General features: G+C 42.0%; 1 protein-coding gene across 3 annotated transcripts; it reads left to right on the top strand.

Moving 5' to 3' along the window:
• The first annotated feature begins 483 nt into the window (after positions 1–483).
• SLC6A4 (solute carrier family 6 member 4) lies at positions 484–22367 on the top strand. 3 transcript variants are annotated; one of them, XM_059865741.1, is made up of 14 exons: positions 484–617; positions 8630–9222; positions 9909–10043; positions 10644–10863; positions 11246–11384; positions 11754–11888; positions 13582–13685; positions 14367–14494; positions 14795–14907; positions 15613–15744; positions 16727–16826; positions 17191–17291; positions 18593–18760; positions 19426–22367. In XM_059865741.1, exons 2-14 carry the CDS (start codon positions 8775–8777, stop codon positions 19498–19500), a joined length of 1998 nt encoding a protein of 665 aa, XP_059721724.1. In that variant the 5' UTR covers positions 484–617; positions 8630–8774; the 3' UTR covers positions 19501–22367. The 3 variants fall into 3 exon arrangements, with proteins under 3 accessions (XP_059721724.1, XP_059721722.1, XP_059721723.1); XM_059865739.1 differs by lacking the exon at positions 484–617 and adding an exon at positions 1501–1794; XM_059865740.1 differs by lacking the exon at positions 484–617 and adding an exon at positions 8300–8422.
• Positions 22368–22388: the final 21 nt, after the last annotated feature.

Raw genomic sequence — 22388 nt, 5'->3', positions numbered from 1 at the left:
ACAACAAAACCAAACCAAATAACTGCTGCAGAAGATAATGAAAAAAACACCTGAACCAAAAGGCCTGGGTAAGGCATAAAAGAACCTACTCGAAGCAGAGACTGAGATGGAGAAAAACCTCAGACAAAGAGCATGATCCCTCTAAAATTTTTTAAAACCCAAGATATAATTATGTAATGAGCAGAAGGGCTTTCAGTAGAGAAAATTTATTTCCTGTAAGCAGATAGAAAAAGTGAGTGTGAAAAGCCCCTTCCAGTCTCCCAGCAGTGGTGAGCTGGAAATCTGTTTGGAAAGAAAAGGTGCAGATTCCTTGTGCCACCCATCCTCCCAAGACAGAAAAATTGCTGCTCTCCAGAGCACAGGGTCTGACCCACAGCTGGATATTTGCACATTGAACACTGTGCTGTGACCTCCAGAAAGGTTTGGTGGGTGAGGCAAGGCAGGATCTGTCCTTGCAAACCGTCTGGAATAGGACAGAACAGAGGGAAGGTCGTGGGGGAGCGGCAAGGACACGAACTGGGGGGTTTTCCTGCCTGCAGCCAAGGGGAGGTGAGCACCAATCCTGATTATTTTGGAAAGCAGGACACAGGAGGGAAATGCAGCCCAGCAGACAGGAGGTGAGTATTGCTGTTTGCATGAAAAGATCAATGAATTTCTACAGCAAGGGAAGGGGAAAAAGCTCAATTTGACGAAAGGGCCTTAAGAGAGTGCCCAGGGCAGCAAATGAGAAACAAAGCTGATTTCAGAGCGTCCCTCGTGTGTGGAACTGCAATGCCCGAGCTCTCCTTGAGATGGTGCAGGAGCCTCGCCCTGCCCGGCCGTGGTTCTGTCAGGGACCAGGGACAACAGAGGAAAGTGCAAATTACAGCTCTTCAGTTTCCAGTTTATTTTCTTTTCAATTGTTTGGAAGAAGACTCTGAAAACTGGCAACTGCTTACAGCAAAGCTGCTGCTGCTCCAGCAATCAGCTACTCTCACTTGCCCCTATTCTGCTTTTCCACCTTTTTTTTTCCTTAAATCTGCCACCTAAACTATGGCATTGACCTGTGATTTATGACCTTTTATAAACAAGTCAAGGAGTGCAGGAATGAAGAAATCCTGGATCAAAAACACTGGAGAAAAAAAACGTGTTAGAAGTGGAGTGAGGTATTTGGAGTAGTTGTAGGAAGAAAGGAAATTACTTGTTGAGCTTATTGAGGCAGCAAAATGCTTGTAAAGAATTTGTGCTTCAAGCTTTAGAACCAAACTAAACCTTATTTCTTTATTAAAACAGTGCAACTATTCAAGATTATTAAAAAGAAATTGTTCTTTTCAATCCCTTTTATTGTGATAATATCCCAGTTCTTTTTATCCCCCTGTAATTAACACAAATTTATAATTCACTGACTCCCTCAAAACTTCATTGTGTCCATCCTCATCCCCATCCTGTTATTTATATTTATAACAACATCCAGCAAAGCTGTCCCTTCTCAGGAAAGCTCCCCTTCCTTCTGCCTCTGCCTTCATTGGATGCTGCTCACAGATCAGAGCAGGCAAATGTAGCCACCCACCTCTAGGAGGAAAACTGAGCTGCAGCCCTGGTGAAACATAAAGTTTATTTGACTAAAGTGACGCAAAAATTCTTAAAGAGCTCTTTGGCAGCAGATTATCTGGAAATCAGACCATGTGAGGGGGACTGGTGTACAAAAAGCTCCCCAGGATGCTGAGGTGCCCACAGGCTGAGGTAAATGTGGCTGAAGGGGACTCGAGCTTGGATCTCTGCGAGGGCAGCACGCCGCACCGACCCCGCACACAGGTACTCGATCATTTTGTCTTTACACAGCCATGGCTGAGGCACTTCTATGAAATTGAGACAGGCACAGAGACAGCTGCTCCTCAGAGCTGCCCCCCTGCAGCAGCAGACGCTGGAGTTTCATTAACTTTCCCTCTTCGTTGCATTTCAGTTATAAAATCTGAAGTGTGAGAGACAGGGTGAAGTCTGTACTCTGGGTTTTGTTTGTTTTTAAATCAGCTTTAAGGTCTTTGACAATTTCTAAAACATTTTTCATCTAACAAAGCTTTGGGGGCAAAAAAAAGATACGTTTATTTTAGTTCTAGTTTTCCTTGAGTTTTTAAAACTTTTAGTGCCTTTTATTTCTTTCCTGCTGTTCCATGCTCTGCTCTGTCATGTTCAGGCACTTGTCCAGCAGTTATGAATGTTGGGAGTCAAATGCCTGTAGCAGAACATGTTCTGACAATCTAAACTTAAGAGTTTGGCAGTCCACATAACTGCATTACAGATGTAAAGTCATTTAAAGCTTAAAAAAAAGCATTAAACTATAAGGAAAAATGAAGGAAAGCAGCAGAATCCAAAGGAAAAAGAAGAAAAAATAGGCAATTTAGGCTGTTATTTATCTTGAAAGGGTGAAGTGAGCTTTATTAACTATAATAAGTTATATTTTAAAAGGTAAATGGTTCCAGCACAGTAAATTATTGAACTCAATGGGACAGATTTATTGCAAGTAATAAATCTGAAGAGTATGTCCTATATATATTTATAGTCAATCACGTTTACTGAAACCAACTGGCTTGCTGGGTTAGTTCACTAAGAAATATGGAGTTTAATTAAGGAATGCAATGCAACTGAATATATAAATAGGCAAGGAAAACATGTTTTGATATGTTAAGAAAGCCTGGGGGAAAAGGGATCAGGCATTTAATGGATTTGGATTCTTGAAAATGTTGTGGCATTTTTTTAATGTGGGTTGAGAGACATTTACCAGGGAAGGGCTCAAACACTTGGGCTGCATCTTCTGGTGATTTTGATGGTGAATTAACCATCATTTTCTTGGGGAATACTTTGCAAACTTCTCATATAGCAAGTGACTGTTGTGAGCATTTTCTAATTGGACAGGGTGTAATGAATTTCAGATGGTTAAATTGAGAAAAACTACCCCAAAACTAGAATTTAATAACAATACAAAATTATTCTCACACACGGAAACGTGCAGTGTGTTAAAGTTCCTTCCTGCTTTCTTCCATGGAAATATAATTAGCTGAGTTTTCATTAGTAACAGCCTAAAGAAATATTAATTCTGTGTCTTGATCTCCTTCCTGATGCTCATGTTTGAACTCTTTCACCAGCCTGTGTGTTTGCAGCTCTGTATCTTGTAGAACTGACAGAACACAATGAGCCCTGCCTGTGGGATAAATGTTTCATACAGAACTTGAGAAGAACTTGGAGCCTGAATTCAGGGCTGTAATTTGGAGATAGCCATTAACAAATCCCCTTCAGAGAAACATCATCTGTTACCAAGGGATGGTGCTCCATTTCTTTAGTGATGTGTTATGACCCTTCCTTCAAGTTTATATAAATAATTGGAGGAAGAATACAAAAGCAATATCATCCCCTCCAAGCTTATCTGTTTCCTTGCACTACACACAGACACTCTCAAACCAAAAAAATGCATTTCCCCTCCTCCCTGCTCTTTAAATGACTGACACCAGTTTGGCAGCATTCCCACTACAGCACAGTGCCTGTCTTCTCTACAGAACTGTAAAGGTAAAAATCTCTCTTTCCTGAGGACTTTTTAATTTCAGACTGAGACAGGGACAAGATTGTGATGTAAAACTCTCAGTGCAGGTTTCTATTTCCCCCAAAGTGCTGCTTTCAGAGGAATTCTTTTCCCATCTCACCCATGTGCAGCCTTATCTGGGAATACAGGAGTTAACCTCTCCTTGTGCCACTCTTTGGGAAGCAGCCTTTGAGGGCTTTCAGGGCCATTGTCTCACCAGCAGGACTTGCTGAGCTCACTCTGCTTTAGTAGGAACTTGAGGGAGCCCTTGGAGCCCTGCAAATATCCACACAAAGAATATTTTGTCCATTTGGTCACCTACATGCTCAAAAATTCCTCTTAGAACACTCCCAGGTCACAGTGCTGTGCCACAGTACACAGCTTTTGTAACATTTAAATTGGCACTGGGATCAAACCTGTTACAATTCACTGGACCATTAATTTCAGTGGGGTTTGATCACTCCTTATTTTGATTCTCTTCAACTAGAAAAGAATTTCTAAAAAAAAATCACCTGAATAAATCAATTTTCAGTTGTGGAGGGATGGTCTAGATGTCAGCTTAGATCTGCTTTACAACCTAATGCCCCAATTCTGTGGCTCCCAAGCAGTTTTGATTATCAGGTTTTGAAATCTGAAATACAGACTGTCACACTTGCTAACGAGCTCACAGGAAAGGACATTCTGGGCACTCATTTTTTAAAGAAATCAGTAAAAGTGAACACATTCAACACCAAAAGGCACCACTTCTTTTTAGCATTATGAACCTAAATATGACTTGTGTAGGACACACAGCAGGTAAAATCCACCATAATTGAGAGCAATGCAATTTAATTGGCTGAAATTTTAAATTTTTTAACAAGTCCTCACAGTATGAGGACATCTTTTCCATGATACTTTGATTTAAGGGTTGCTCCTGACCTGTGCAAACTCAGAGGAAAATCATGAAACCTCTCTGGTTCATTTGTGGCTCAGAGGTGAGAACAGGTCCAGGCAAACAGCACAGCCCTCTCCTGCCTGGGGTGAGTGATTCTATCTTGTCATACAAACTTCTTCCTTGATATTTGAGATAAAAGTAATGTCCTTGGACTCTTTCCATTTCTGTACAACTGCCTGGGAGAGCTGCAAGGTGTCGTGTGAGTCAGCTGTAACTTCAACCATCTCAAATTCTTTGTGATAAATGTGAGATTTAGGTCAAGTTAACAGGACTCATCCCAGGGTTTGATTCTGTTTGCCAACACCCTGGGCTGACTTTTCTTGAGGTTCAAAGCTCTTCAATTCCCTGCAAGTGCCTGCATGTGAAGGGCTGGAGGCAGGAGGATGGAGGAGCAGGGGGAGGGAAGGTGGGAGCTGAGTTTTCCTGCAGCCCAGCGAGTGCTGCTTCCCCACTTCCATGGAATCAGCACGTGAAATGAGAACATCATTGGTGTGAAGTGATATTTGTACAAACCTCTACATTTTGCAGCTGTGAGGGTTAAAATGAGAGGCACAGGGGGTGGGTGAGGGCTGGGGAAGGCTCTGCAGCCCCACCTCAAACTCAGCAGCTCCCGGTGACTCCGGATTTGCTTCCCTTGCTGCATCTGCTCTTTGCTGCACCTCAACCCCATCGCTTTGCTCTCCCAGACACATTAAAAGCCAATTCCTCCTTTAAAAAGTGCCGAGAGCAGGAAAATCCCGCTGTTGTGGTGCTGGGAAGAGTTGTTTACTCTGTGGCAGAGCATGAAAGGCGAGGGATTCCCGCACTGCCAGGAGAGGTCACTGCGAGCCTCCAGAAATAAACGGGAGACGCTCCAACACTGGAGCAGCAGGAACCGGGCTCCAGGCCAGGGATGCTCCTCGAGGATTGCTCTGCTACAGGCAAAAGACCCGGATTGGTGCATCAAGGAATGTGCAGGGATTTTACTTCTGCAGTGTTGGTTCGAGCTCATCTCCATGCGGGAGATAAATAAATATAATATAATTAATGTTTGACTGATGTGAAGTGCTTTGGTGGCTGCAGCAACACGTGTGGAAACACATGTCTTCACTTATCCATCCAAATGTTTTCAATAAAGCTGGGAGAGCTGTGGAGGACTCCAGGGTTACTCCTCTTTAGTCACTCTTTGCTCAGGGAGGGTGACATTCCCAGGGCTGGCACCTTCCACGTGCTCCTGGAGGGAGCTGCCCTGCAGAACAACCCCAGCTCAGGGCACCAGGGCCTCCCAGAGGAACAAAGTCACAAAGTCTGCCAAGCACAGATCAAAAGGAAACGAAAACACACAGCTCTGTCTTCTTCCCTTTTTTATCTCTTTTTCTCCTGCAGCTAATTAGGGCTGATAAGGAGCCAAGGTGCAGTTATGTAACAGCAACCTTTGCGACAGCTCAGATTGAAAACAGGTAATAAATTGTTATTTCTGAGATCACTGCTGTCATCATTCATTCACCTGAACTGGGGATCTGTGCAGAGAAGAAGTGGAGGATGAGGTGGGCAGAATCCTTCACTACAGGGGTCATTTTCCCCTGGATATCTTCCCTGGTGTACAGGCATATTTCCCACCCCAAGAGCTCTCTCTGCAGCTCTTGACACTCTTTGTACTGCTCACAGTGCCTTCAAGTTTTTTTTTTTTTTCTTGATTTGTAGCAAAGCAAAGAAAAATGTACATTCTCCCACAATTTTTTATGGTGTAATGAAATAATCTGAAACTGTTCTGCTTGCATTGCCAACTATGCCCCTGTGAATTCCACTGTGTAGCCATGGACTTCATCACTCCAGAGATTTCCCAGGACAGCTGACAAGCTGTAATTCCTTTTCAGAAAGAAATAGTTCTGATTTCAGCTGGAGCCCCTGAGAATTCACATGTAATTTTGCATATTTGAGGCTCGAACTACAGAAAATTCAACCAAAGTATTTCAACTAATGTGAGATTTTTTTTTTTCCTGTGATGTGCAGAAGAACAGGAGAAGGAGTTTAGGTCTGGATGGACAACAATCCTGGTTGTCACAAATCTTGGATATCAACAGTACACTCCTTGACCTCCCCTTAGTAAAGAAAGCATTAAAAATATGCAGAAATAAAGAGTTTTACAAACACAGTGAGAGTTTAAGCCTCAGGTATGGAAAAATCAATCCCATGAGATAATGCAGCTAAATCAACATCCTTTACTGTGTTCCCATTTATGAGTGAGAGGTGTAAAGTCCAGAAGGGCTCAGGTTACTTTTCCATATTCCCACCTGGTATTTACCATGCTCTGTACAAGGGGAGGATTGGCTGTGGCCTTCCTTTGGATTTCTGTGTGGCCACCAGGGCTGTTCCCATCTCCAGAACCACTTTTGGGACATTTGGAAGGTTTTGGACTGCAAAGGCATTCAGGTTTTATAGTCCTGCAGGTAAAACAGAACTTCCTGTTCTTTGCCCTGGTGTTTTTCTCTGGAACTTGAAGATGTTTCAATCTTTGTGGATGGTTAATTAACAGCAGTGTAGCACGTGCTCTTGTAAGAATTCACATTAATGATGCACTGCTTGCTGTATGACAGAAAAAGAGACTATTTGGGTAGAGACAGAAGGTAAACCTGAAGAACCACATATTTCTGAAAGTTATAAGCAATATTTTCAAGTGGTTTTTATCTCAAAACCATCCTCTTGTTTGCTCTGCAGCTCAATAACTTTCCTTCTCTTTCTACTTGCATTGAGAAATGTTTAGAAAATGTTTAACAAACTGTCTTTGCAAATGGTGGAAAGCTGGGAAAAACTTGAGTTTTAATAGCTCTGATAATCAGCAAATTCTAGAAATAAGCAAATCATATCCCTTCTCTGCTTTAGTTTTTTCCTGTAGTTGTAAGTGAAATAATGCTTTTTTTTTTTTTTTCCTGCTAGGATGTGACAATGATATTTACTACCATGATAAAATGTTTTGAAAGGGAAAAATTAGATGTAATTGTAATAACTTAATCTTGGCATGGTGTAGCTTGTGTGACTCTTTGCTAGCAATAAAGCAGGGTTACTGCCCTGGGGAATTTACAGCACAGGGGATCAGCTCCTGTTCCAAGGTTTTCTTGGGTAAAGGCAGCTGGGTGTTTACCTGAACAAATCAGCAGAAAACAAAACATGACCTGCTCACAGAATCACAGCTCCCTCTCTGTTATCTTTGTTCTGCAGGAAAAGTTAATTGTGTTATACTTTATTTCAGGATGGTTTATTTCCTTTGGATTCTGTTTTTAGCACATCAGAAGAGGGCAGAGAAGTCAGGGATCCTCCCAGTGCCTGGGTTTTTTTGCTGGCAGGGGGCAGGAGCACAGGAGCAGTGCCCACCCCCCTTCCCAGGGCTGGGACCAGCAGATCCAAACTGAATGAAAGATGCTTTATTTGCCAGGGAGTCAGATAAAATTGGGATAATTTTTGTCCTTTAGACTCACATATTAGCTCTTAATGAGAAGAATCAAATTGAAGTTTATGACCTCTCCTTCTTGTTATTGGTGTTTACTAACTCAAAAGTTAGTTGATGCAAAACCACTGAGATTTAAATACTTTTCTAAAGTTTCATTTAAGCCTTCCACATCTGCTGTTTAACAAAGCAGACACTGGGATTTCTCAAGAAAGGTGGTTATGAAATGTAATTTTTATATCACGGTTATCTCATATTTGTTTAATGAATTCTTTCCCCTTCATACCGGGTGAATCTAGAAATTGCCACAAGATGAGTGGATGAGTTGCAGGATGAACTTAGGAAAATGAAAATAAAAGTCCCACTAAGCTCTGCCCTCAGTTTGCCAGCTGGGAGTCCAGCAGTGTTCAGAGGAGAAGGTGATACCAGAAGACAGCAGGACTGTGACTGGGTGTGAGGTGTCCAGCAATGCACAAAGTCCAGCAGATCCTCCCGAGAGGGTGTGATCCAGGTACACCAGGTTCTGCTGTCAAAGAGGATGATTTCTACCTGCCTTTCTCTGGACAAAATCCCAGATTATCTGCTCCATGATTCACACTGCATGCTGTGATGGTTAATTACCTCTGTATTTTAATCACAGAATCTGCTGGCTGTAACTTGAAAATTACCAGCACCAGTAAAGCTTGTAATGGATTTTCAACTCTTTCTCATTTCTTAGATGGTGCTTGTGCCTTCCATCTGATGGATTTAAGTATGGAACAGGAATTCTAAAAGTGCTGGGAATAAAGGTGTGGGAAGACAAACCCCAAAGGGACCCTGTGGTGCTGCCTGTCTGCAAGTGACCAGAACAAATCTCTGCAAAAATGGAAAAAAAGACCACAAGCAATGAGACAGAGCCCCTGACTTCCAAGAAAGATGCCTCAGACTGTAGCAAAGGAGAAGATTGTAAAGAGAATGGACTTCTGGTCAGGAACCCTAAATCTGCCCTACGGCTGGTGGAGGATGGCAACAAAGTCCACCCGAGCCAGGGGGATAAAGGGGAGGCAGCTCAGATCTCCAATGGTTATTCAGGGGTTCAGAGCTCAGCTCCCTGCAATGGGGAGGTGGAGGATGCCCAGGGCACAGCCCCAGCAGCCACCACCACCACCACGTCCACCACCTGCGGGGCCGAGGCTCAGCAGCAGCTGATGGAGCTGGAGGACAGGGAGACCTGGAGTAAAAAAATTGACTTTCTCCTCTCTGTCATTGGATATGCAGTGGATCTGGGAAATGTGTGGAGATTTCCTTATATCTGCTATCAGAATGGAGGAGGTCAGTGTCCACTCATGCTCATTGTTCCTTAGTGCTGAATTTCTTGGTTTATAAATGGATGATTTAGTGGCTTTTAAAATATCATATGTAACAAATGATCAAGGAGAAATTATTCACTGAAAAACCTAAATATTGGGATAGGATAATCACAGAAAAGCTGTTTAGCACAGCACAACTAGAAGCTGAGAACCAGGTACCTACCTACACTCCAACACCTCAATCCCTCTCCCAAGGAGTATTTTAAAATCTGATAAACCAACATGTCTAAACCGACTCATGAGGAAGGCTGGATCTTTGACTCACTGACATAATAGACAAAATACAAATCTAAAATCTAATCAAGGAGATCTTAGAAAGGACTTTTGTCTCTCTGATGTAACAAATGCATTTTATTGGAGAAATTAATAATTTTATCTGTAGCCCATCTCACAGCTGTGAGAGTCAGTGGAGTCTTGGTGAATCCTGTGTAGAAGAAATGTGAGAATCTTGGCCTGGGTGTTGCTTCTTTTTCACACTGCTGAGTAGTTACTCTTATGAGAAATCCCACAGTAATTCAGGGGTTTGCTGGCTAGGGAGGGGATATGCATTTTCCCTGTGAGATAAAAGGAACTCCTGTTTATGGAGTGCTGGTAATGTTGGAGGAGAAGTCTGTGAAGAGTTACAATCATCTGCTTTCTCTCTTGCAGGAGCATTCCTTATTCCTTACACAATCATGGCCCTCTTTGGAGGGATTCCTCTCTTCTATATGGAATTAGCACTAGGACAATACCACAGGAATGGCTGTATTTCCATTTGGAGAAAAATATGTCCTATATTCAAAGGTAACAAAGGGAAATGGAACTTTCTGAATAACTGGAAAATCTTCCTATAAAGGTGGCATTTCGGGGGGAAAAAAGAAAATCTCATAAAGCCAAGTAAGACTTGTTCTACACAAGATTTTGGCTTTATAAAGAAAGCTTTACTAAAACTCCAGGTATATCTGCATGTGTGTGTGGACTCTTGTACACACATACAGTATGCAACTCAAATTGATTAGAGAGAGGCTGACCAAACCTAAAATGATAAAGAGTCAAAGGAACTGTTCCATATCCTCACTTACATTGGTTCCCAGTGCTGAAGCTCTGATCCTGTCTTTATATTTACTGAGACTGTAAGGTGCATATTTATAAATTGCAGAAATTTAGGAACAGATAGAAAACATCTCTTTATAAGAATGTTCTGTCTCGATTAAGGATGCTTTGCTGGAATCAGAGTATTTCTGAAGTCACAAGAGATGCCAGTGTTGTAAACACTTGGGAGGGTGCTCCTCCTGCAGAGCTGCCTTAGACAAACGGTTGTTGATGTGATAACCAATTCCTTTTCTCTTCTTTTTTTGCCTAAAACTTACACTGACTGAATGCAATTCTTTCCTGCCTCTCCAGGAATTGGCTTTGCCATTTGTATCATAGATCTTTACGTAGCCTCCTACTACAACACCATCATGGCTTGGGCTTTTTACTACCTCATCTCCTCCTTCACGGCGGAGCTGCCCTGGACCAGCTGCACAAACCCCTGGAACACAGGAAACTGCACCAACTACTTCAGCAAGGACAATGTCAGCTGGTCCCTGCACTCCATCTCTCCTGCAGAAGAATTTTATACGTAAGTGCATGTAAGTGAGGATGGTGGTGGTAGCCAGACTGCTGGAGCACCAGCAAGGTTTTCCTCAGAGGGCAGCAGGGCTGATTGTTGATGGCACCCTCTTCAAATCACTGGATTTTTGGAGGGGGTTGTAATGGGGGGTGCTCTGTGTTTTAGGAGTTTCCCAGTTGCTGTCTGCTGTCACTTAGCACTGGTGTGCTGTTAATATCAAACTTTTAAGTAAAATAAAATGAATCCAAAATGTCATGACTTTGAAGGCTGCTTATCAAGATCTCAAGATTCCTTGTAATGCTCAGATCACAGTATGGGACTGTTAAATGCACATTTAATGTAAGCATTTGTTTAAAAAGTATCTCTACTGTGTTTTTCTTTCCTCTTGCAGCCGCCAGGTTCTGCAGGTGCACAGGTCCAATGGGCTGGATGACCTGGGGGGCATTAGCTGGCAGCTGACCCTCTGCTTGTTGCTCATCTTCACCATTGTGTACTTCAGCATCTGGAAAGGGGTCAAAACATCTGGCAAGGTGAATGCAAAAGCAAGACACATCAGCTTGTCTAGAGGCAGTTCTACCTGAGCCAATTAACTGCCAGGGGATCAGCTCAGGTTGTTTTCATGACAGGATTATGGGCAGATGATGTATTTGGGGAGCACTCGCTGCACAGTGACTGCTGCTCTTGTCCAAGCAATAAAGAACAAAAACAAGTGACACCACTGTTCTCTGGGCAGGACCAACCCTGCCAGGGAAAGGGTTCAGATGTGCAAACTGCCTGTTTACACACCTGCAGAGAAGCTCACATGAAGATGCTATAAATGCTAAGACATATAATACGATGAACTAATTTTTACTATCCCTGCTAACTTTGGCAAATTCTCTCCCCATGTTCCTCCACAGGTGGTTTGGGTGACTGCCACGTTCCCTTACATCATCCTCTTCATCCTGCTCGTGAGAGGTGCAACTTTGCCTGGGGCTTGGAGAGGTGTCCTCTACTACTTGAAACCTGACTGGCAGAAACTCCTGGCCACTGAGGTAAAGAACTTTATAAAAGGGAGATTTGCTTTCAGCCTATCCATGTATCACCATAGATGCATAGAGCATGACTGAACAGATATCTTAGCATGGACCTAAAAGCCTAAGCCCATGCTCTTTCCATAATTAGAAAGAATTTTAAAGACTAGAGTCCACCCTCAATTTAGCTTGAACTACAGGCAGAGCTCCCATACAGTGGTTGAACAGAATGAGTGATCTGATTAGAAGAAAACAAGAAAACAAACACTTTTCACCAGGAAAATGGTGACCAGGCTGACACTGAGTGAGAAGCTGTGAGTGCTCCTACACTGCAACAAAATCCTTCCCCTGTGAGAGTCACACTGAGAAAAGTGAATTTATTAAACCCTAACAAGTGGTGGAGCTGCAGATTTTTGGCTTAAGGGGATGAGTACAGCTCTACACATTCCACAGCTGCCCCTATTTAAATAGTGCAGGTTCTGGAACAGAAACTTCTGCCTCCATCCTGTAACAAGCTTTGGCAGATGAGCCCATGGATACCAACTAAACCCTGGCCCAGTAACTCATGTAAGTGCCTGTGGAGGAGGAATAAATCAGTCAGGCCTGCATGCACCACCAAAATTTGACAGGAAAGCAGGAATGAGGACAGACTGAGCTAACCAACAAACCCCAGGCCCTCCAGTGTCTGATCCAGCCTTGACTCTGTGGATGACAAGCAATCCATCAGGCTCAAGGCTGTGCTCACTCCACTGCCTGTGAAAGTGTCTGGTGAGGAGGGTGATGGAAAAACCCCAACACAATAAACACTACAAACACGAAGATTAAAAATTTCCAATGTTTGCAAGTCTGCTGCTGCCCAGCTGATATGGAGAGTTTTGAATGAAGAGGAAATGAAAAGACACCAGTCTCTGATAAAGCAGCATCTCCAATAAGGAACCACATCTTCTGAAAAAGCAATAAAGGACATTGATATTGTATTGGATGTATCTGGAGTGAGGACAGCAGATTGCAATCTGTGTGCTGGGTGATGACAGAGCTCTGTCTGGGTGATACAGGATGGCCTCACACGATGGGAGAGAATATTAGAAATGAGTTGTAATGAACTCCATGTTTCAATCAAAAGAGAATAAATGAATGAGGACTTTCACCTTTAGAAAGAGAGCTGATATTGTACTTTAGAACATTACTCATTAGGGCTGTGGCCACTTTTCAAGTACAACAAGCTTTTCATAACAAGATCATCACACTTGCATCTGTCACAGCTACAACAAAGCTGAATTGAGCCCCAAGAACCAGAACTGCATCCACACAGTCAAGTGGATTTCCATAAATCTAGGAAAAGTCTACATAGCCTGGAGGACACATTGCCAAGCACAGGGCTATTCCACAGCACACAGAGTTTGGAGGAAGATTTGGAAGACTTCAAAATCATGGGTGTAAAGTTTTCCATACACTGCAAAACTTGTGTTAAATTGATTACAGGCAATTGACTGAATTAATCTAAGATGCTGTCACAAGTGCAACACCCACAACTGTTCTACAACAAACATTCATATTTCAACAGCTCTCTCAACAGAGTGTCTGTTAGACCAGGACTAGGACATAGGCAGACCAGTGAAACACCCTTTTGTAGCCCTAAGTGATATTCTGAATATGCCAAACTCATTCAATCTGTTTCATGGCATTTTTTTTCTTGGCCTTCAATATTTTTCAGGTTTGGGTGGATGCAGCAGCTCAAATTTTTTTCTCCCTGGGACCAGGGTTTGGGGTCCTGTTGGCTTATTCCAGCTACAACAAATTCCACAACAACTGCTACCAGTGAGTTCTACCTTATTCTATAAGTAAAATTGAGTTTAAAGATATAACTGTGGGTATTTATGAAAAAGAAACAGGGTGTTGGTGAAAGGCACTAAATTGTCAGACCTGTGCACATAGAAATCAGAATTAAATGTAACAGAGTACCTGCAATCTCAAGCATTTCTCCTCTGTTGCCTACCCTAAAGTAAGATAATTTTTACTAATTTTACAGCAAGAGGTCTAAAATGTAAAATGGACTAAACCCCTGCCAAGCCATCACATTGTAGTTATTTAATCTCAGTAGTCAGATAAAAAAAAACTTCATAGTCTCAAGCAGAAAGGCAAATTATGTTTTTTCCTTGTTACTTGAAAAAAAAATCTATTTCTAACATCTAAAATAAAATTCTCAATTCTTTAATATCCATGTAGTAATTCCTATTCTTTTAAAACAGCAGGATACAGCCAGCATTAATCCAGTGGCAGACTGATGTTACAGCACCTGTATGGATTTGAGAAGAAAAAGCAGTCATGGGTTGTTGGGTTTTTTCCCTCTTTCTTTCAAAACTGCTGCTCTTTTTTTCCTTGTATTCCCCTGGTTTTTCTAGGAGTCTGTCTAGATTGTGGAGCAAGAGGTTGTAAACCCTTTCTAGCAGGTGCAGATGAGAGTTGGGTCCCTGATGAGAGTTAGGTCTTCTGTTGCAGAGATGCTCTGGTCACCAGCAGCGTGAACTGCTTGACCAGCTTTGTGTCTGGCTTTGTCATCTTCACCGTGCTGGGGTACATGGCTGAGATGAGGAATGAAGATGTCTCAGAGGTTGCCAAAGACACAGGTAGGTTAACATTTCAACATCTCAAACTGCTTCTAAGATAGAATATATTTGTATATGTACTTCTAGATTGAGAGCAGCCCAAGTGATGAGAAATATTTATTGTATTATTCAGGATGCTGACTTTATTGGGCACTGTTACAGCTAAAAAATTAGCCTATAAATACCACGTATAAAAGCCAGATTGCAGTTTCACAGATGTGTGGTAACTGCACATGGCAAAGCAGCCTGGGGGGAGAAGTTTTCCCCTGGGAGACACCGTGCACAGCCTGTCCTAACAGTGATCCCATCTCTCTGCTCCAGGACCCAGCCTGCTCTTCATCACCTACGCAGAGGCCATTGCAAACATGCCAGCTTCCACCTTCTTTGCCATCATCTTCTTCCTCATGCTGCTCACGCTGGGCTTGGACAGCACGGTGAGCAGCCAGCAGGGGACAGAGCCTGGCCCCCTCAGGCACCACAGAAACAAATACAAACTCTGCACTGGCACTGAGGGGTTTGCAGCAGGACTGGCAGTGCCAGCTGCCTTCTGTAAGACAGCAACTGTTACTCCAATTTTTATCTGAATAGGTTTGAATATAATCAAGTGATTTGTCACTGTCATGCTGTCACAATAAGACCCTGAAATACAAGCAAAGCACTTGATTTATACACGCCTGCTTGAATGCAGCCTTCAAGGTTCCTTTCTTTCTTGTAAACTTACAAATCTGGAGTTTTTTCACACAATTAGGATTTAAAAGGTGGGAACTGGGGATACACTAAAAAATTGTCATGTGAGTCTGGTTTTAAAGGCAGAGAATCAGCTCCTTCCAGCAGGGTTGAACTCAGCTGATTTCACAGTCTTGGTCCTACTGAACCACCTCTCATTTCTCCACATCCTGGTGCCTGTAGCACAGGACTGCCTTTGGATGACAGTGCACCCCACAGATACCTGAACAATAAATCCCCACCCTGAAGAGTTTTAGAAAGTTAGGAGGAAAGACTTGTCTAAAAACCCCACACCAACTCCACAACAGAACAAAGCACCAACGCTTCAATGCTCCTTCAAGCAAGCACTCAAACATACTCTTAAGCAGGTAACAGTGCCCTCTATTTCCCAGTGACTTTTCCATGCTTTTCAGTTTGCAGGACTAGAGGGAGTGATTACTGGAGTCCTGGATGAATTCCCACACGTCTGGGGCAAACGCAGGGAATTGTTTGTCCTTGGTCTGACCATCGTTTGCTTTTTGGGGTCGCTGGCAACCTTGACATTTGTGAGTACTTCATCCACCCTCACTGGCAGCTTCCTGCCAATGACACCTTGGAGAGGGCAGTAATTTTTTGAAGAGAGTTTCAAGAAATCAAATTGAACCTCCAAGCTGTTTTCTCTATGCATTCGAAATCTATTACTTGGAATAAATTTGAATGATATTTCACTAGGAAATATGTTGCAAAATGATCCTACTGCAACTCATTATGTGCTACACATCATAAATGGTGCTGCTCATCAGTCAGCAGACAACCAGCCACATTTTTATGTGGTTTATTTCTCATTCCCAAAAGCTCTGTGTTTAAAAATAACATGAATAGTTATTATAATCTTCACAATGTGTAAAATGTATTTTGAATTTTAAAAAATCTAGTAATGGATTTCCTGCATCTTCCTCACTGTTTCAAGGCAGAAATCATCATTAGTCACATCAAATTGTTCCCGTGGGGCTTGTGGATTTCATTCCCACAACAAGCAATTTTTGAATAATGAGTGTAATGATCACAAGGGAAATATAAAGAAATACTTGGCTTTCCTGTCATGTTTCACTCCACTTGCTCATTTATGTGTAACTTCCCTCTTATGTTTGCTGTACAAGGATGCTGAGTCCCTCTGCAAGAGGTCTCCTCCTTCGTGGTTCTAGATCCCAAATGGAAAGAAAGCAAAGTAATGTTTTATTTATTTGCTGTTCAGTAGCTATGGAGAAAGAAAAGGGCATGCAAAAAGCCATCCTGTAAAGTCCCCTTTGTTCACTAAAATCCAGCCAGAAGAGCCAGCAGATTTTAGCATCTCTTCATGGCAGCCCCCAGGTGAAGGGAGTCCACAGAGGGTAAGCAGCTCACCAGGGTTTCCCTGCTAGGAACAGCCTCAAAGTGACAGAACTGGGTGAATTCCTCCCTTGTGAATGTTCTGCTCCAGCCAAAGGCAGCACCAACCAGCAGCAGGGCAGCATCCTGGGCACACTGACAGCTTGATCTCTTTTCCAGGGAGGAGCATATGTGGTGAAGCTGTTTGAGGAATATGCCACGGGTCCAGCTGTCCTGACCGTCGTGTTCCTGGAGGCAGTGGCTGTGTCCTGGTTCTATGGTACCTCCAAACACCCCAACCCAAACTCCTGAGCTCCTGCAGCTCAGCTTTGCCTCAGTTTCTGGAGGCAACATCACCCATGTCCCCAGAAAAAAATTTACAAAAGCTTTTCACAGACTCACTGATAACTAAAGCAGTGAGAATTAGTGTTAATTGCTCTCTAACAGAAGTACACAGACAGCTAAAAGTAACAGGAGGTATAATTCAGAATAATTAGAGATTTATAAAATTAAGAGTTATAGGAACAAAATGGTCTTTTGGGATAGATTCTGAATTTACTTGCTGGGCATTAAAAAGTGTTGAGCATCTACTTAAGAAAATCTTAGATCTGCTGTCATCCCTCTTCTCCCACTTGTGTCCACAGGCATCACCCAGTTTTGCAACGACGTGAAAGAAATGCTGGGCTCTGCCCCAGGCTGGTACTGGCGAGTTTGCTGGGTTGCAATTAGTCCACTTTTCCTTCTGGTGAGTTTTCTTTAGAGCTTTTTCTTTCCAGCACCAAGAAAATCACCACTGAATAATGCAGCTCCTTCTAAAAGCTTAATTCCAGAATTCTCTTGTGAAGTTCTTTAGTAACAATTTTTGTTAAACAAAAAAGGCTCAATTAATGACAAACCTAATACAATGCTGCAAGGTCTTGCTACAAAATCACAGTTTTAAGGATTTTTGTGGTTGAATTAGCTGAATAAGTCTGGATTCTGAATAACTCCCCCCCTGCCCTCTGGTAAACAAATTTACTTTGTTTTTTTGCCTTATGTTTACCTCAGCAAAATGTAGCAATAAAAGCTGATGAAACATACTGTCAGAGGAAGAACCAAGATAAGTAAATACGCTGTCTCAGCAACTGCTGATGGACAACTTTAGAATACTCCACTTAAAATTTCCAGCAGTTAATTGCAACCACTATAAATCTATAATTCAGAATTGGAAATACTGTCCCAGTGTTTGGCTTGGCAGTGTTATTAATAACATTTGAACATAAAGTGTTCATTTCCTGATTCAAAATTAGTCCATGCTATCTTTTATTCTGACTGGCCTTAGTGGGAGCAGAGCAGGTCAAGATGGAGTTTATGAAGCACAGAATGTAGATTTAAGACCTACAGAGTGAATTCAAACACTTGTAATGATCAAGGCATAATTAACAGACTTTGATTTTATTACCCCTAGAAAGAGAAGTCTTATTATTAAAATGTCATACCACAGTAATTTTTATACTTCTGTCCTCTTTGTAATCCTAAACCAGCAAAACAGAGAGGCACAGAGCTCTGGGGATGTGGCTACCAGGCAGAGTTATTTGTATTCCCTGTGGAAACCCACCTAAAATAAGGAAAGCTCAGGATGTAGGATGTCATTTCTGTATGGAAGTTTTGCTAGTAACTCCTGAGCTTCTGATGATACTCTGGGAAAAAAACTGTCAGAGATCCTTCCTGGGATAGTCACAGATATTATTCCTGTAATATTCAACTAAAAGTGTTTGTTGTTTCCTAAGGAATTTTTCAGTCATGAATGATATGCTCAGGAAAATGACCCAACAGCAGTAACTAAGCTGACTTTTTTTCCTTTTCCTGTTCTGACAAACAGCAGTGTAGAGTGGAGAGCACCTGCTTTGGGAAGGATCCTCTTGGTCTTTGTTTCATGATTTGTTGTTGATTTGTTTTAAATCTACACTCATGTAATTTAGGATTTTTTTTCAGTGTCAACAGAGTTCCCCAAAGTGCGTGCCATGAAAATCCACATATTCACACTTTGCCCTTTTTCTCTTTCAGTTTGTCACTTGCAGCTTTCTGTCCAGCCCTCCTGAGCTGAGGCTTTTTGATTATGATTATCCCTACTGGACCACAGTTGTGGGTTACTGCATAGGAACCTCCTCCATCATCTTCATTCCCATCTACATGGTCTATCGCTTGGTCATCACCCCAGGGACACTTAAGGAGGTATCCCTGATACTCTCTTGCTTCTCTTTGACTGTTAGGAAGGGGGGAATTCCTAAAAATATAATGACTGGCTGTTCTGTTCCCAAATTCTCACAGATCTCCCCAGTTCTTACTGAGGCTGCTGACAATTTCTTATAAAATGTTACATCAAGTCATTTTTTAAGCTCTGATGAACTAGAGAGTCTTCCTAAAATTCACCCCAGACACTCAAAATCCCCCAGTCAAGCAAATGAGGCAGTGAAAGGCTGGTTTCCTGGCGTGTATCTGTAAGAAAAGCTTGTTTTTCTTTCACACATTTACTAAAATTTCTCTGCCATAAATTTGTAATGACAATACTGCGATTTATTCTAACTTTAAATAAATACCAGTTCATAAAGAATATATTTAGTTGGCTCAGGGTATCCAAGTAAACTGCAAAGTCCTAAAGCATTAATATGACATCTGCCAAGCTTTCATTCCAATTAGGTTACAAATAATTTTACAAATACTGCTGTGACCTTCTATAGCACTTTCCATCTTCATAGTGCTAACAGAGGCCTGAAACACTCTTAAGTAGCTCAAGAGGTGAAACTCAAAGTCATACTTTATTATTAATCTCTTTCTAAATGGCTGACATGATATGTATTGCCTCTAAAATCAATCCATTTCTGATTTCTTTCCAACAGCGCATTCTGAAAAGCATTACTCCAGAAACAGCTACAGAAATTCCCTTTGGAGACATCCGCATGAACGCAGTATAAGCTGACCTGGTTCTGGGGGAGGGAAGAGGAGCACAAAATGTCACTTTCCCCCCTCTCCCCCAAAGAACCTCCTTTCCAGCTGAGACAACAAAGAGAGTTTTCCACGGAGGCTGCACCACTGGCACCATTGGGAAAGGTGATGCCTCCAGCACATTTATCCAAGCAATTCAATGACACCTACTGTGCACTTCCAAGCGGGCTGAACTGAGCACTCACTGTGGAACACGAGGGAACATCCCTGCTCCGGGAGTGGCACCGAGTGCCTGCAGCAGCCCCTCCAGGACGAGCAAGGCACGGCAGGATTAGGTGTAGACCCCCAGTGTGTGGCAGTGCTCCTGTATCTCCTCCCTCCGTGTGATCGTTCGTACCGGGCAATGTCGTATTCGCTTCTAAGGTTCTCTACTTGCTTCAACTACGTGGGAAAATGCACAAATATTTCTGATAGCCATACATTACTCGAGTAACGCAGGGTTTTATACACTAGGAAAACAAAAATAGGAAGTTCCCTAGGTTTGTGGTGGAGTAGACAGAGGGAGAGGAAAAATGCTGAGCAGCACAGCTCTGCACACATCAGCACACTCAGCTGGTAGCACTGGCCTCATGTTCATTTCCTCTGGTTTGTAGGTGGTAACAATTTCTACTGTTTCTTGCATAAAGAAAATTACAAGAATAATTTTTGTGATGTTTGAGGCTTCACTTTCCTTTAGACCCAATCAAACCACAAAAACTCATCATGAGTTACTTGACAAGCCACTTAAGCTGCCAGCACTTACTGTACTGTTTCCATAACCAATCATTGTCCTGGCAGAGCTACAGAAGCTAAAGACCAACAATGAATCTTTTTGAGTTCTGATGCCAAAAATTACAGTCTTAAAGATCTCTTTCTCTGCTTCACTTGCCTTTTTTTTACAGTTAATTTCACACCTAAAATTTGCTGGAGCCAGCCTGTAGGGTTTTCCTCCTCTTCCCTAGTACAGAAGTAAAATTCAGAATAATCCTTTTGGCTGGCTGACAAAAGTAATTTTACAACTATCCAAACCTACTTTGAAGGTTTAGTAGTTCATACTCTGAGCTACTGCATTGCGTTTTCAAGCTGAAGAAGAAAAAGAGAGGAATTTTTTTTTTCTTAGCCAAAAGCTGAGTAGAGTTCAGCAGGATTGATTCTCATCAGAACACTTTATATTAAATTTCAAGGCAGTGACACACAAATTAACCCCCATGTCCATACAAAGCTCTTTACATGATGCACACAGGTGCTCCCCAAATGCACCTGCTCTGGCCCCTGCAGGGCACAAGTTCTGCTGCAGTGGGAGTGCAGACAAACCCAGGAAGGCATCATTCCTGTACAAACTTGCATTGTATTTGTACTCTGGCACACAGACTATGATGAAAGTAAAATAAAATCGAGGATAAAAGTCTCTTTTGTATCCCTTTGCTAAAGTTGCCAAGGTTCCCTGTGCAGCCAGAGCAGGGGGCATAAAGGAACCTGTTGGAGTTGACCTGGGTATGAAGCACTTGCCAAGTGAGAGGAAAGCAGGGGGGCTGTGTTTGCATTCTGAAAACATTTCCATCACCTCTGCCAAAAATTTCCCCCTCTGCATACCTGGAGAAAGGCCTCTTCCACTTCCACTTTGGATAACGACTTTTGAGTTCATCTAAGTCTCAATCCCAACTTCCAATGAGGAAATAACTTAAGAGGAACAAGGCCTGTTCTTTCAGAACGAGACTCCTGAACGATTTTTAAAAAGGGAATATGTTCTTTAATTGCCACTAGAAAAACACAATAAATCTTCCTGGACAGTTCCTCATGTGAAAGTTTTGTAGCTTATGCCTCAAGTGTATTTGAAAGCCACTTCCGAAAGTTAAATTTTCTGAGTTCATTAACTGAAAAAAACACATGAAATGTCAGTGTAAGATGAATGAGGTATTTGTAACCTATCCAACAGCAAAGTGTGGGAAATAAAGGAGAGAACCCTACCCCGTTTCTTTCCTCTTCAGACAGGGGTTTAGTAAACAAAAAAAATTGTAATTTTCAAGACATAGGATAGACATTGGCTTGCTGGGAGGTTTCAGAGAGATTTCCCAAGAAATATCACATTTTCTAGTGAATTAAGTCAGCCAGGAAGCCCTGATAGTAACACAAGCCCTGCAACAGCTGAAATGTGAGACCAGTGTCCTCTGAGTCCCGAGATACTGAGAGAGGATGAGAACTCTTAGAATTATTTGAAGATACAAAAAGGAATGAAGATTAAAAAGGCTTTTCTCTTCCTGAATAAGACAAAGATAAAATACATCCATATTTTCATTCTATAAATGCTGAACTTGAAAGGCAGTTTAGTCCTCATGACTTTTTTGTTACATGGTGTACTGGTTCAAATATCTTATTATGGTAAGTTCATTTTTTAGTATTTCTATTTAGCTGAGTGGTTGTGAAAACATGTAAAGCAACCAATATTTATCAGGTAGCTCAGCAAGTAGCCATACTTTAAACACTGGTTTTGTACAAAAACTTCTTATATTGATACCAAATGAACTGCACTGCAGTTACAAAGTGTTTTGAGGCAAAAAAATTTCCTTCTCTTCAGCTCACCTTCCACTCATCTAGCACGAGTATATCCTACCCTCTGTTCTGAACAGTGAAAAGGAAGTCATGAAACTGGTAAATTAGGACCATCTTTGCCTTTTAAAGAGAATTAAACTGGAGTTTTAGCTGTACAGAACTAAGTTTTCCCTCCAACTTGTACATGATGCACCTGTATTAATTTATGCAGTTGTTTAGTTACAAGTGTTGCAAGCTGATTGTAAGTCATCAGTATGTGCCTTGTACTGTAAACTGTTACTGTAATAAATTTAATATTCATAAACCATCTGCAGACATCTCTTGTGCC

This window comes from Haemorhous mexicanus, chromosome 22, assembly GCF_027477595.1.
Source record: "Haemorhous mexicanus isolate bHaeMex1 chromosome 22, bHaeMex1.pri, whole genome shotgun sequence".
NCBI lineage: Eukaryota > Metazoa > Chordata > Aves > Passeriformes > Fringillidae > Haemorhous > Haemorhous mexicanus.
Note: the sequence above shows the minus strand (reverse complement) of the source record. Positions and strands in the feature narration are given on the sequence as shown.